General features: G+C 36.5%; 3 protein-coding genes across 6 annotated transcripts; 1 reads left to right on the plus strand and 2 right to left on the minus strand.

Annotated features, from left to right (window-relative positions):
- Nucleotides 1–350: 350 nt before the first annotated feature.
- On the plus strand, nucleotides 351–5,509 carry LOC105634237 (serine/threonine-protein kinase SRK2E). Of its 2 annotated transcripts, XM_012217068.4 has the most exons (9): nucleotides 356–1,135; nucleotides 2,147–2,221; nucleotides 2,304–2,405; nucleotides 2,481–2,534; nucleotides 2,638–2,730; nucleotides 2,982–3,074; nucleotides 4,234–4,338; nucleotides 4,420–4,518; nucleotides 4,959–5,509. In XM_012217068.4, exons 1-9 carry the CDS (start codon nucleotides 959–961, stop codon nucleotides 5,247–5,249), a joined length of 1,089 nt encoding a protein of 362 aa, XP_012072458.1. In that variant the 5' UTR covers nucleotides 356–958; the 3' UTR covers nucleotides 5,250–5,509. The 2 variants fall into 2 exon arrangements, with proteins under 2 accessions (XP_089572512.1, XP_012072458.1); XM_089716386.1 differs by having other exon boundaries at nucleotides 351–1,135; nucleotides 2,304–2,534.
- A 546-nt stretch (nucleotides 5,510–6,055) lies between these two features.
- Nucleotides 6,056–10,723, minus strand: LOC105634238 (uncharacterized). Its single transcript, XM_012217070.3, has 7 exons — nucleotides 10,391–10,723; nucleotides 8,974–9,050; nucleotides 8,704–8,889; nucleotides 8,507–8,602; nucleotides 8,362–8,433; nucleotides 7,579–7,695; nucleotides 6,056–7,154 (listed from the first exon to the last, which is right to left on the minus strand). Exons 1-7 carry the CDS (start codon nucleotides 10,602–10,604, stop codon nucleotides 6,366–6,368), a joined length of 1,551 nt encoding a protein of 516 aa, XP_012072460.1. The 5' UTR covers nucleotides 10,605–10,723; the 3' UTR covers nucleotides 6,056–6,365.
- A 527-nt stretch (nucleotides 10,724–11,250) lies between these two features.
- On the minus strand, nucleotides 11,251–14,605 carry EMB1273 (embryo defective 1273). Of its 3 annotated transcripts, none has more exons than XM_089716387.1 (4): nucleotides 14,261–14,602; nucleotides 12,388–12,816; nucleotides 11,729–11,972; nucleotides 11,251–11,644 (listed from the first exon to the last, which is right to left on the minus strand). In XM_089716387.1, exons 1-3 carry the CDS (start codon nucleotides 14,363–14,365, stop codon nucleotides 11,730–11,732), a joined length of 777 nt encoding a protein of 258 aa, XP_089572513.1. In that variant the 5' UTR covers nucleotides 14,366–14,602; the 3' UTR covers nucleotides 11,251–11,644; nucleotide 11,729. The 3 variants fall into 3 exon arrangements, with proteins under 3 accessions (XP_089572513.1, XP_012072461.1, XP_089572514.1); XM_012217071.4 differs by having other exon boundaries at nucleotides 11,251–11,532; nucleotides 14,261–14,599; XM_089716388.1 differs by lacking the exon at nucleotides 11,251–11,644 and having other exon boundaries at nucleotides 11,807–11,972; nucleotides 12,371–12,816; nucleotides 14,261–14,605.
- Nucleotides 14,606–14,701: the final 96 nt, after the last annotated feature.

The raw sequence follows: 14,701 nt of genomic DNA on the forward strand, positions 1-14,701 counted from the left end.
TTTTTTTTTTTTTTTAAAGAAAACTAATGAACACTTATCAATGATGAACGCATCCATGTGAAGAAAGGACAAGTCTACAACTCCAATCTACTCTACTCTACAACATATCATTCCCTTACTACCCTCACGAAATATATATAAAAGAAAAAGACTTTTCCCTCGTGAAACGTGAAGCCCTATCCATGTAAAGTCAAGAACAGTAATTTAGCATAACCAAAGTTCAGCTGTGGTTCATTGAAGGGGCAAGGGCATTTAGGTCATTTCATAATAACTTCACTGACTTTGAGACGATGAACTGACCACTGTCCAAAAAAGATAGAAAAAAAAAAGGTAAGAAAATACCTCACGGTCTCTCTCTCCCACGGTTTTGGATAAAATCCACATACACACAAAGCACAAAAGCGGAGCATAAGCATGTGGATAGAGAAAGAAGGAAAAGCGACTACCTTCTCTTCTGCTGTTTCCTTTTAGAGAGGGAAAACCATGAAAGGGGTTGGTTCTATATAAGAGAAAGTTCCAATCTTTTTAGTTTTGAGAAGGCGAGAGTGTTGAATATTATTGTATTGAAGTGTAAAGTAAGTTCACGAGCTCTAGCTACTTCTTTCGTTCTGCAACTCTGCTTCTGTTATCGAGATCCTTAAAAAAGACAAAAAAAAAAGAAAAACAGAGACTTGTTGGGTGAGGTTTTCACGAGGTTGGACCTATTTCCAGTCTCTTTCTTCACCATCCAATCCTGTGGTTTACGTCTCGCCACATAATCATCACACCACAGCCACCTTCACCTTCTCCCTTCGATCTCTATCTCGATCAAGAGTTGTTCTGATGATGATGATAATGTGAGAGATTTGCGAGCTTTTTATTTTTGTGGGTTTTTTCTTTTTGTTTTTCTGGAGGAAGAGTATTTTGGGTTTCTGGGGTGTTTTTTTTTAGCAGTTGAGATTGGGAAATAGAGAAAAAAATGGATCGATCTGCGGTTACTGTAGGCCCGGGAATGGATATGCCGATTATGCACGATAGCGACCGGTATGAGCTGGTGCGAGATATCGGGTCCGGAAATTTCGGGGTGGCGAGATTGATGAGGGACAAGCATACTGATGAGCTTGTTGCTGTCAAGTATATCGAGAGAGGTGAGAAGGTTAGTGTGGTCTAATTCGCCTTTTTAATTTTTTTCTTGCTATTTTTCAGATTGGTTTTTAAGCTTGAGTTCATTTCTGAATTCTACTTCATGGTTAATCCGTGGTTTAGATAGGTTTTTAAGATCGAATTAAATAGACAATCAGCTTGATAGTCTTTTTTATGTTTTTCGAGATTTTGAGTTCATATATGTTTCAAGGTGAGTGATTTCTGCTTTAGAAGCAAACTAATTGCACGATTAGACCATTTGTATCTATATGTTTTAATAGAGCAGTTAAATGTATAGTCCGCCCTTTTCCAAGAACTACCTGTACTTTCATTTTGAATTTAATTTATTGATCAATGGAGAGGTGCTGCTGGTTTTTTCTTGTTCAAGGTTCAGCAGGCTGCTTCAGTTTCTTGCAAGACCAGCCACCGCATTCATTTTTATACTTGAAATGAACTAATTTTGCTACGATTAGAAGCTAATTGATTTGAGCCTATTTGATTTTGATTTGGGTATATATATATATTGGCTATTTATGGTTGATTGAGTAAAGTTTTAATATTACTTATTTCGTGGCATAATTGTAATGAATAAAACATTATATCTAATCTTTATTAAAACTGCAATTGCATGGAGATTTCTTTTCTGGAATTAAAGTTTTCACACCTCGATGCTCGTGGATGAGATGAAATGCATGGATATCCGTGGGATCTAGAATTCTGTATTGGTTTTCCATATCTGGATGTCAAAAATTATTATTTTGCAGAGGAGAAAATAAAAACAAAAAGAAAAAAGAGTGGTTACATTTAAATGAAGTGGCTTGAAAAGTTATGGGACCAAGAATCTTCACATCAGGCCACTCCTTTTGAGCTTCTATTCCGAAAAAGTGACGTAAGATATAATGGGCATCATCTAGGTTATTGGTTGTGGAGCCTGGCTTGATTCTCTGTTATTTTGTCACTTTTATGCTCACTTTTGAATCTTTTGTGTTGACAATATGATTTACATTGCTTTTATTTTTAACAGATAGATGAAAATGTACAAAGGGAAATTATTAATCACAGGTCATTGAGGCATCCTAACATTGTCAGATTCAAAGAGGTCTATCTTTTCCCCTAACTTACGTTGTCTTTTTCTCAAGGGGATAATTTTGGTTCAGTAAATTAATATTGCAATCTATCAGGTCATATTAACACCAACACACTTGGCTATTGTAATGGAGTATGCATCTGGTGGTGAACTTTTTGAGCGAATATGCAATGCAGGCCGGTTCAGCGAGGATGAGGTTCTTACCCAAAAAAATCAATTTCGTTTTTCTGTTCTTCAAATTTTTCTTAATCTGCTCTGGCTTATGATGCAGGCACGCTTTTTCTTCCAACAACTTATATCAGGAGTTAGTTACTTTCATGCAATGGTTAGTAAATCAAGGTTTCTGCCTTTGGTTGCTGTTGTTACTTTTTCCAGAAGGTACAACTTACTGACTGGGTTTATGCCTTCTGACTTATTCATCTGTGAAGCAAGTATGCCACCGTGACTTAAAATTGGAGAATACACTGTTAGATGGAAGCCAAGCACCTCGTTTAAAGATTTGTGACTTTGGTTACTCTAAGGTAAAATCTTTTGTGTTGCTTTTGCTTTTAATTGTTTGGGCAAAACCTGGGAAGCCCTTTCTCGAATATCTATGTGATTGTGGACATCATGGAGATTTTTCCTGTTGAATATGTAACTTTTTGTTGGAATTTTCCTACTCTTTATGTATGTTGATTTGTTTAACTTACAGTAGCTTTGCTGTTTATCAAATGCTTCTATATTCTTTCTTTTTAATGCTGTCATTTCTACCGACTTTTTCCACTTTTAACAGTCATCGGTGCTCCATTCACAACCAAACTCTACTGTTGGAACTCCTGCGTATATTGCACCTGAAGTGTTACTTAAGAAGGAATATGATGGCAAGGTAATGTAACTGTTCTTTCTCTCTTTCTAATTAAGAAATTTGCCTTAACCTATATGAAGTTAGGTTCCTGTCAAATTTAAGTGTATTCTCTCCATTTATGGTCTTCCATATTTTTCTTGTTAGGGCCTTTTTTCTTCTTGTTCTTTGTCTTCATGAGTGTAGCCTTTTCTAGATTCTTTATGTTTTGAAAAATCTGTATCAGCGTCATCATGCTCTTAGAAATTTCTTTGTTGGTAATCTCTTGCATAGACTTACATGATGGCCTTGTTTGGATATTAATCTGTGATTTGGCCAATAATATGATTGACTCAGATTTGGCTAATCTGCATATGCATAATAGTACGTTTGATGCTTGATAAATATAAGAAAACATGCGCCGCAAGAGGAAAATATAAAGAATTTCATCCATGACCATGTGCTTAAGAAAATTTCAAATACAAACTAAATAAGCAGCGATTTATTCTCTAATTGCTTAATGAACTTAACTAAAAAATTTGATAAGACTCTAATTTCATGAATATAAAAGCGAATAGGATTCTGAAAATTAAGCTTAAATGAAAAGATCGTGTTAATTTCATATTCCTTGATTGCATTAACTTCTCCCAGTTTCAATAGATGCGACACCTATTAGCAATCAAAGGGATGCATCTTTGATGAAACTTATTATGCATTGGCTAGAAGACGAGAAAAAGACAGGCTGATCACATTATCTTGTGACGTCAGTATCCAGTTAGCAACTGTAAAATAAATAACATGGAAAAATTTATGGACCCCTATATCAGCCTTGAGGAATTTAATTATAAGTCGCATACATCAATTGGAAAAGCCTGCTGGGGAAAAGATGAAAAACAATAGCTTGTTTGCAAAATCACTTTGCAAATTGTTCTGCAATTCGAGTTTAAGGACAGATCAATGCAACTAATTTGCACAACCGTATTGTAGCTTGTTATGTGTAGACTATGCTTGTTGAATGTGTTGATGATCTACAACTGTGGAGGATGCAGTAGTTGGCTTCATAAATAAAATACTACAGTAGCATTATGATCTAGCTGTTTACTATTAATGGAAAAAAAAGTTGCTGTTTTCACCCTACAACATGCATTTAGAAAGTGTGCATCGATTTATGTACTAATCATTTGCAGTTTAATCTGTTGTTCAGATTGCAGATGTATGGTCATGTGGGGTAACATTATATGTAATGTTGGTGGGAGCATATCCTTTTGAGGACCCTGAGGAGCCTAAGAATTTCCGCAGGACAATTCATGTAATATATTACCCCTCTTCTGGGCTTAATACAGCACCTTTGTTGACATACTTGACTAACATACTCTCTGGCTTCTTGCAGCGAATTTTGAATGTCCAGTACTCGATTCCTGACTATGTTCATATATCTCCTGAGTGCCGGCATCTCATCTCAAGAATATTTGTGGCTGACGCTGCGAAGGTCAGTGACCTCTTCTTGATTCTTGAGAACAAATATTAGGGACAGGAATGTCAACAATATTATGTCTTTACAACAATGGCGACCTTCTCAAAACATTGCTATTCTTTTCTTTTGAATGAAATTTCATCATTGGGAGCAATATGGACATGTCGGAATAATAGAAAAGCCTCCATATATTGGGAAGATTTACAGCTTGATTGACAGATATCATATGGAATTCATACAACATAAGTGAGCAAGGAGAGCCTTATTTTCATTCTTGCTTTTATGCTATATGATTGATATTTCATCTCTACTTTCTCATTTTCATCATTTTGCTTCATGAAGGTCTTTTTCCTCCTAATATGCTATACCTCTCTCTTCATGGTTTTGTTTGATTAACTATTTGAGCACAATATGCTGGTAAGGTTTTCTCATTTGAATACATTTTCTTGCAATAGAGGATTAGCATTCCTGAAATCAGGAATCATGAGTGGTTTCTGAAGAATCTTCCGGCAGATCTCATGGACGAAAATATGGGCAAACAGTTTGAAGAGCCTGATCAGCCAATGCAGAGCCTTGATGAGATCATGCAAATAATATCCGAAGCCACCATACCAGCAGCTGGCACCCGTAGTCTCAATCAGTATTTGACTGGCAGCCTAGATATTGATGATGACATGGAGGAGGACCTAGAGACTGATCCTGAACTTGACATGGATAGCAGTGGAGAGATAGTGTATGCAATGTGAATGCCGAATGGAAGGAGCATTTCAGAACACACTGGTTTGCTGCAAAAGAATGGGGAACAGAATTCCACCGTTTCTTTGCCAATAGTTAGGAACCTGTAATAGGAGTTGAGAATCCATTTACATGCATCCTTTTGTCATTTATCACCTTTTTATGGAATGCATCTTCTCTGTGATATGGTTTGCCAATTCCTAGTGGCATATATAAACTGCTGTGGACGCTTTGTAACATGTAATGTAATAAAGTTGAATGTTGTGCTTAATTGTATCTCACGTTCTCATTTTCCCCTCGAGTTGTTGCATATGTCCGTGTAGCATTTCGATTAGTATTTTTGAGATTTTGCTCTGCTCTAGCTTTTACAGCTTTATCTGCAGTTTCCATTTCAAAAGGAGTAAAGTACACAAATTTCCAGGTGATTTGAAGTAAAATAAACTTCTATGGTCTACACAAACGAATTAGTAAACTAAACAAAGGAAATAAAGTATATGAGGGGAGAGAAACCTTCATTATAAAAAATTATTTTAGAGGAGTTAAAGATGTTTCATCTTTGAATCTTTAAATCTCTAAACGCGAACGTGGTCTCAAAACCAGATGAAGAAGAAACACCAACATTATTCATCAATTACTAAAGCAGACAAGATCATGCATGAACATAAAATAAATAATAACCTCTCTAGCTTGCCTGGATAGTGTAGTTGGCTATTACGCTGGTCTCACACACTAGAGGTCCCTCATTTGAACCCAGGCTCAGACAATTGTTTTACTTTTTTATTTCCATGAACTCAAGGATTCCCAAGAGAAATGCAAAGACCTGTAACTGACATTCTCGTTTCATAATTGCTGAATTGGTCAAACTTTCCATACAGGCACACTTAAGGACCAAATTTTGCCAAAAGTTATCCAAAAGCTCTATCTTTAAACTGACATAGCTAGTTCGACTGCAGAGTTTAACGTTACAAATGATTAAGACATCAGACAAAATTTTCCACCATTATAATCCCAGAAATGCAGTTCCCTCTCATGATAACATCGTAGTATACAAACGAAGAGGAATTTCATGCTGGGAACAAATAATCTTTAGAAAGGGACCTAACTGCCACCTTTGAATGCGTTGGAATTCAGCTTTGAGAAGCAACTGGTTCCTGCACAGCAGAGTTTGAATTCCCATCCTGAGTTTCAGCACCATAAGCCAATGACTGTGAATGGCCATTGTTTGGCTGCTGTGACTGGGGTTGTGTCTCCACCTGTGCCTGCCCGTAAGTAAGAGGATGTGTCCCCTGAACAGAATTTGCAGTTGCAGGAGATGGCTCAAGAGGATAACCACCTGGTCCATAAACTGGCTGAGTTGATGAGGGCATGAACTGGACTGGTTGTAGACCTCCATAAGCAATTTGGGAGTACCCTGTTTGATCATATCCTGTTTGGGGTGGTTGTTGAGTCCAGTATGTTTGAGGGTTGGTCACTGGTTGATTATAAGGAGGTGGGTATGCAGGGGCTGCTTGAGTGGATTGGGAAGGAATTGCCCCATCTGGTTGAGATGACACAGCAGCTGACCCATAACTTGGTGCCTGCTGACTGTAGCTGTGATCGTAAGTGTTGCTTGTAACATGAGTCTTCTGATTGTAGTTATAGCTAGGAGCAGATCCCATTTGGGGTGGTTGTCCATAGTAACCATATCCAGTCATTTGCTGAGGCATTTGAGACACTGTTGATGGGTTTGACTGATCCCAAGATTGTTGCTGGGCATAGTTGCCATAGTAAGAAGAGGGCATAGGTTGAGTTGCTGGTTGTGCATACCCATAATGGGGCTGTTGTTGCATAACAGGTTGTCCTGGCTGGGCCCAATTACTAGGAGGATTAACTGGCAGTGGGTAGCTACTCGATCCAGACTGATTTATGATACGTTTCTACAGGAAAGAAACCAAGTAATAATTCAGTAAAACGCTTGAAATTGAACAACCAAATAACAAACATCCAGCTATTGTGGATAAATCTTAAATCAAACCTAATACTTTCAACAAGATCACATGAAATTGCACTGATGGCAATTATGCTGCATGCAAAGTTACAAACAAATTTGAGATGTGTACCATCAAAGAAAAAAACGTGGCCTGGGTTTAAGGACCTTGTTTTGCAGTAAATGAGAAAAATAATGCCAACCCAATTAAAAGAGGCTTTCGCGGACTAGTTATTTATGCTCACTAATTCAGTGAGTAAGATAGCAATGATGGATGAACAGAAAAAGCTACACGATTATCCCAGTTATTTCAAACTAAAATTTCTAAAATTGTAATGATAGGTCAGAATAAAAATATCTCTAACATTACTTACCCCATTGATTACATCATTAACCAATTCTTTGGCTGCCTCAATCTGTTCTGTGGAACCATTTATATATAACGTTCTTTCTGTTGATGGGTCACCAGGAGGAAGGTGGAGGGGAATAATCTGAAGAAAGAAACATATGGTTAACAACTTCCACTCAGAATGCATTAAATAGAAATTCAAAATTAAAAACTGAAAATCTATCAATTATGATAGATTGGAATGAAACTACCATCAAAAGAGTCAAAATTCATATGGCAGAATTAGCAATTCTGTTCGTGTATTCGACTTAGTAGAAGAATATGAACCATCAGAGCTACAACTAGACAATATTGATCAATTATTTCAAATAGAAAATTACTTATCTTGAGAGTTAAACAAGGAGGGAAGTTGAGAGTAGAATTGCTTTATAATAATGACTACTAAAGAATTGTGGGTAAGTACCATCTAAGTAAAAGAAAATAAACACAAATCTAAATTATGAAAATGAATTACCATCACACTGCCTAACTCCTCATAAAACAAACACTATCATCAAAATCAAAGGTTAGAGGGTGATGGGCAAAAGCACTAACCTATCTGCCATCCAATATAAGCAACCCTCACATTTTTGGTGAATTAATTGAAGGTCAGCTCAGTTTTACTTTGAGTGAAACCATAGATAGTTGGAAACCTATACTTTTACTAAGATCCCATGCAAGACGACCCAGATGTGCACACAATATTGAATGCTGTGAGGATAGACACGAGGATTTTTTGCACTACTATCCACATTTTGTTATTACACACCTGCATACGAGCCCCTGATCTGTTTTGCATGTACTTTATGGTGTCACCACTCTTGCCAATAAGCAATCCAACCTACAAAACTCAACAGCGTAAGTTAGAAAATTTAGTTTTTAGCATTCTCATTATATAAAGATGCTAGATTTACCTTGTCATTTGGGACTTTCATCGCGAACTGTTCACCTCCAGTTTGCTTTGTATCCAATCCATGAACTGCAGATGAAGCAGAGCCCCCTGCATCTGTCTGTTCCAAAAATTTGTAAAGGCATAATTATATTGAGAATGAGCCTTCTGGGTTTCCAAAACAAGATTTTTGAGGCACAAAAAACTCGACTATAGTTGCACCTCAGCAATCACATCATTGATAAGTTCTTCTGCCCTGCTAATTTGATCTGAACTACCCATCAACTCTACATCCCTTGTTAGAGAATGGGGATCAGCATCTTGATCCTTGGTAATTTGAATTTTGGCCCCGGACTGCACTTGGATATATTTTATTGTTTCTCCTCCTCTGCCTATAACCACACCAACCTGGAGGGAAGACAAATGACTTTACTAGACAGGGATGTTTTTTGACAGTGCATTATATTTAAAAATAGCAACAGAATGCCATACCTTGCCATTAGGAATTGTGATTTTCTTACTTATGCCTTGTGAACCATGATAAAGACTTGGTTGGGCAGAAAAGGGAACTGAAACCAATTTAACTAAGCAATCATGATGTGGAAAACTCAGAGATAATTAAGTATGGCATTATGAATTGATGAACAGGGCATAACACAGACAAAAAGATTCATATATCATACCCCAACCTGTCTAGGCTTGCTTTTTTATTATTATTATTATTATTATTGTTTATCTTATGCTTATTTATTACTTAAAAATGATCTAAAAAAATTTCAAAATTTTTTTATCAAAATTATTTTGTTTTTCAAAATTCTCTGCTCCCCTATTTTATGTTTTGCTTAATTCTTCCTATTAATTGAAGAGGGTGGAAATGGTAACAAAGGATTCATAAGCCGACCCCGACTAGATTGGGACTAAGGCTTAATTGTTGTTGTTGTATTACAAAATGATGAAATGATAAATTGCCAGCTTGCTTCAGATTTCAGAACCTCCAAATCAGGAGAATGATAACACAGATTAATAAGCCAAGTAAAGAAAAAGGCAACAAAAAATGCGAGCAAAAGAAGAGAAATATACAAAGTTTGAATACAAATGCTGCAGTTATTAATCACGATATAGAACTATGGAAGAATTTAGCCACAAAATAAGCAATAGATGTACAGCATACAACACAGGAGAGATTCCAGGACAAAATATTTCTTCAAATCCATTCTTGTAGTTTCCTGAATAAAATGAGCAAAGTTCCAAAATAAATAGCCAACGGGCCAACTACCTACCACCACTTCATGACTACATTGAAATAAAGCATCATTCTAAGTAAATTTCCTCCTCCAACATATTATAACGCCTAATGGAAACATATAAGCATCTCAATCCACACTGGGCAGCTAGAAAATTAAAAACTCGCAGCAACATTCTGCATAAACTGTTTGCTAAGAACTTATGATACAGCTTCAACCTTTGTTTAGTTTCCTCCAAGGCTACGGCGCTAAGCTAAGTTCCTATAAATCATAAGTGTCATAAACATAAATGAACCAAATCTCTGGATAACTTAGACGTGCAATGCAGGGTTTCTATCCGACATCAAAACACCAAAATAATAAATAAATAACACTAAACAAAATAGTTCACCGTGTACCCTAAAACTGCTTTCCCCAAATTTCCCATCTCCCCCTACGACAAAATCAACATATAAGTCTTAAAGTGAAGTTCCAAGCATAATAAAAACTAAATAGAACAAGAGATACTGACTTTCACTGAAATTTCAGTTCAATGAACAACCAAACGACATGTCAAAACTTCATGGCAAATTGAAGTTATAAAAAGAATACAACTTGGTATGCAAACAAATAACTAAACACCCCAAACCCTAGAAACCACAGAGAAAGAATGGGGTGGGGATTACCAGAAAAAGATGACGAGACAGACACGGAATTCGAGATTAAGGAAGGCTCTGAAGAATTGTCGGAGACGAGCCGAGGGCGTTTCTGGTCAGCGTCATTGGCGATTCGAGAGGCGATTTCTTGAGCTCTCTGTTTGGCGAGTTCGAAAGCGTCCAGCTTTCTCTTTCCTCCGTCGGTAAACTCTTTCTGCTCTTGTTGTTGCTCCTGTTCTCCCATGGATCCTGTACTCGTTTCCGGCAAGGAAAACACGGTGAGCCGCCACCGAGTTCAGTGGCTAAGTTTCGCGCTGGAATCTGAAAAGAAGAAACTATTAGATTTAGAAATGGAGGGGGGGTAGAGACTTTAAACGCATGTAAATTATAATCAAGCCAAAACGGCGTTGTTTTTAACCCAAAAGTCTGATCTATTTGCCAAGTCTCCCTCGGGCTTGGAGTTTCTTACGACGTCGTTTAGTAGATACAACACCACCAACCAAAGTCCGTTTTTATATTGGATTAGAGACATTATTATTTTATTTGAGTTCATGTATAATTTCCAACACTTATTTTTGGATCATAATAAATGTAGATTTTTGAAATTCTAATTCTTTCATATGATTAAAGAAAAAACCCTACTAATTAATTACATGATCTTATGTAAGATTCTAATTATAATATTTTAAATGATAGGGGATACAATTACTACCTTTTATTTTCAACGATTGTCCAAGATAGGCTTTCAACTTCCTAAAGAGTAAAGAGCTCATATTTGGTCAATTTAGCCGTTGATTTCACTCAATACAGTTTATGTATGTCTTGGCTTCAAAATAGTGTAAAAAAAAAAAAAAAAAAAAAAAAAAATCTGCAAAAGAAAAGCTTAGCAATTAGCACAAATAAATGGATGCTATTGCTCAGAAACAATACAGATAATTAGCTTCTAAACACCACTCCAAAATCTTTTTTCATAGTTTGGTGAAAAAAAACTGAATAGAAGCAGCGAATTGCTTTATCATTTATCTTAACAACTGCAAAACATCAATCCACCAAGCTTGCTGATCAAAATTGCTTCCCATTTATCATTCATCTTTAATCTGCTGATCAAAATTGCCTCTCATTTCTCAGTGTTCTTTTAAACTTGCAGAATGTCTGATCTCAATCTTGATTCACTGAAACATCAATGACAGTAAATCAGATGAAAAAGAGAACAACAATGAAGCAATGGAATTACAAAAGGTTGAAACATCGATGCCAATGGTGCAACTGCGACCCTTCTACTATCTAAAATATCAAAAGTAAAAAAGATGATATTGTCAGATCAAGGAATGAAAATATATGAATTGGCGCCGAAATATAACCAAGTACCTCATGAAATTAGAGTATTTGTTTCAGAATTACTGCTATCTGCTGAATTTTGTTGCAACACTGCTCCTGATCCCTTTCTGGGTCTTCTAAACCACAGAAATGCAGACCACAGAGTTCTCCATAGCACCCCATTAGCAATGTGTGGAACAAAAATGCGTCCCCAGTATGGATAACATGGCCCCGGCAATTTGATCAAGGTAAAAAATATTGCTATGGCAATCAGATGCCATGGAACTTCTGCATCCTGCCAATCAAACCAGATAATTGGTCATAACAGAAAAATATGAACTAGAGTTTCACTAGTAATAGGTTACTCAATCAAAAACAAGGTTCTTTGCACTTTCATCAAATGGTGCATGTGAATTTTTTAACTAGTAGCACATAAAAAGATTTGAGTCCCCCCCCTCTCTCTCTCTCTCTTCCTTTAGGTAGGAAGCAGATTCTTAGAGAAGCACTTTCGTCGTCAATTTCATTTCTTTTGGGTGACAATTTAGTTCAGATGCATCTAAGTTAGAAGAACCAGGTCATCTACATGTCCTGCCATTTATGATTTGCTGATTTATCAGAATCAAAAAAGACTCAGTTGAGTGTCACCCAGGTCTACTTGGTTAAAGTCTAGGATTTTTAAAAAGTTATTCGCACTTGATTATTGTTGCAACCTTGAGGCGTGGAGATAGTTCCAAGGCAGTATCTTTTAGGGCCCCAGCAACAGCAATGCCAATAAGAAGCGGGAAAGGAACATAGAACAACTTCTTCTGATGTGCACAGTATGACATCTCACTAAGGGAGGAAACTGCCAGTAAAGGTACACACAAATATTTGATAACAGCCACAACAAGGTCAAGGATGAGCTGAATAAAATTCTCCAGTGCTCTGTTCCAGGGGAAACTCTTGACTGGCTGAGGACAACTGTCCCATAATTTTCTTGCCTTGCTTGAGAGATGCTCAAATTGAAATTTTTCAGGGTCACCTGATTGGCCTGCAGCCATATTTATTGCACAAGAGACATTGAGCTTAGTATTCTGAAAGATCTGATTGGGTTTAACACTCAAACTGTGACTGCAAGCTTCAAAATATTGTGATGGCCCCTGATATAATCAAAGAAAGATTTTATTAATAAAGGAAGATTGATATATATATTCATTAGCAATCATAAGGCATATGTTACCCATTCAGACTTCAGTAAACCACAAACATTATTCCAACAACTATGGATTTTGGGGGGGGGGGGGGGGGGGGGGGCTAGTGATTCTGATTATGTATTACACTTGTTCTTTTTGTACATTAGAATATTAAATGACCTGCCTATACTGAGTAGCTCTTCTTTTTCCAATTTCTATGGACCATATCCCCCTATCCCATCCAGCAAAGGTTGAACCTAAGACTCTTGATGGAGATCTTGAAACTTTACAGGTAGGTTGTCCCTTTTTGGTGAGAGAATTATATGGAGGTTAGCCTAAGTTCCATTTGCTCATTAACTCACAATAATTTAGAAAATCATAACTGTTCTGAGTACTAGAAATTCCATCTTGGAGGTATGAGCTTCAAACCTTTGGATGGGAAGGGATAAATTACCTCAATTGTTTGACTTAGCCATTGAACCAAAGAAAAGCATACTGAGATATACAAAAAATAACGAACATAGGTCAAACCAATGGGTTAAAAATTGGTCGAGTAAAATAGACTCCTAAAATAACCGTCCATAAGAACTCATCACTCCAGCCGCAAATGCCAACAACATCACTCCACAATTAGCAGTCAAAGAAAAACTTACTCTTTCCATCATGCCAATCAAGCAAATAGGGCATGTGAGAGTCAGACTATATGAATTCAACATTACATAATTCAAGGACTATGCCTGCTTCTTGCTAGCCAGGTTACAGAAACAAGATGATTACAAGAACCTATCAAACTCAAATGAAAATGTTTCTATTGAAAAATTCATATCTTAAAGAACTGATGAAATTTCTAGACTACCGTAGAAAATTACCGGTCCCATAAAAGAAAAAAAAAATCAAAATCATCTAGTTAAACACAAAAACCCAAGTGTGAATTAAGAAACACAATGTTATTTTGTAAAATCTAAAGACTAACCTTTTGTTCATAAGCAACGTCACAGTTGTTTAGAATACTAAAATTTATATGCATGATTCACTTATTCCTCCATACACATATCTGAAATCTGGTTTTATCATTGATAGAAACCGAATAGAATTTTTTGAGATTATCAATCATTTACCAAAAATCCCCAGAAAGACTCATTGCTATAGACCTTCAAACTCAACAGAAAACCCAAAATAAGAACAAAACCATACAGTCATTATCCGACACAATAAGCCTCATTAGCCAATCAAACTCTATTCAATTCACGAAATAATCATTCTAGCTTAAAATTCTCCAGAACCCATTTCCTAAAATCATATTCCCATGTAACAAAACCGCATAAAAAACTCAAGAAAAATACCCCCCAAAAAATTAAGCATAAAACTCCTTTCTTGTTTCCTATACATATAAGAGAGAGAATAAGCTTACAGTAATTCTCTGAATGGAAGGAGAACGAACTCTGAGAGCCATTTTAGTGGAGGTTTGAACATGAGGAGAAGAAGATAACAAATATGAAGGATATGGAACTGCCATTTTCGATGTTCTTAATTCTTGAGACCTCTCTTTTTTTTAGTAGATTAATAGCTGGGAACCAAATTGGCGTTTCGTGATTGACGAAAGAAAGATAAGATCTTGAATTCTGAAAATTCACTCGAGAAAGCAGTTTCAAATGGAGGGTTTAACGGGTGGGAGTTCTGATCCAGTACTGGTGACTTCGTGTTTGTAGCAAGCAACAAACAACTATCTTTATTCTCTTTAAGATAAGCAGTCGTTTGGCTGAACGGTCTAGTCGTTTAAAAAAAGATGAAGAGAAACTTTTCCGTTTGACAGGATTCGAACAACAAGGATTTCTTTCATCCAACGTGGAGA

This window comes from Jatropha curcas, chromosome 11 (assembly GCF_041381405.1).
Source record: "Jatropha curcas cultivar XTBG-Jc1 chromosome 11, XTBG_Jcur_1.0, whole genome shotgun sequence".
NCBI lineage: Eukaryota > Viridiplantae > Streptophyta > Magnoliopsida > Malpighiales > Euphorbiaceae > Jatropha > Jatropha curcas.

Bases quoted from the DNA above. Each gene is read 5' to 3' on its own strand.
- LOC105634238 (XM_012217070.3), bottom strand. From the start codon at position 10,604: ATGGGAGAACAGGAGCAACAACAAGAGCAGAAAGAGTTTACCGACGGA. The intron at 8,890-8,973 runs GTATGGCATTCT...TCTTCCCTCCAG, and splicing joins TCACAATTCCTAATGGCAAG to GTTGGTGTGGTTATAGGCAG. The intron at 8,434-8,506 runs GTAAATCTAGCA...TGAGTTTTGTAG, and splicing joins TGAAAGTCCCAAATGACAAG to GTTGGATTGCTTATTGGCAA.
- EMB1273 (XM_089716387.1), bottom strand. From the start codon at position 14,365: ATGGCAGTTCCATATCCTTCATATTTGTTATCTTCTTCTCCTCATGTT. The intron at 12,817-14,260 runs GTAAGCTTATTC...TGATTATATCAG, and splicing joins CTTCCATTCAGAGAATTACT to GGGCCATCACAATATTTTGA. The intron at 11,973-12,387 runs GTTGCAACAATA...TTTGATTGGCAG, and splicing joins AACTATCTCCACGCCTCAAG to GATGCAGAAGTTCCATGGCA.
- LOC105634237 (XM_089716386.1), top strand. From the start codon at position 959: ATGGATCGATCTGCGGTTACTGTAGGCCCGGGAATGGATATGCCGATT. The intron at 2,731-2,981 runs GTAAAATCTTTT...CACTTTTAACAG, and splicing joins GTGACTTTGGTTACTCTAAG to TCATCGGTGCTCCATTCACA. The intron at 3,075-4,233 runs GTAATGTAACTG...TCTGTTGTTCAG, and splicing joins AGAAGGAATATGATGGCAAG to ATTGCAGATGTATGGTCATG.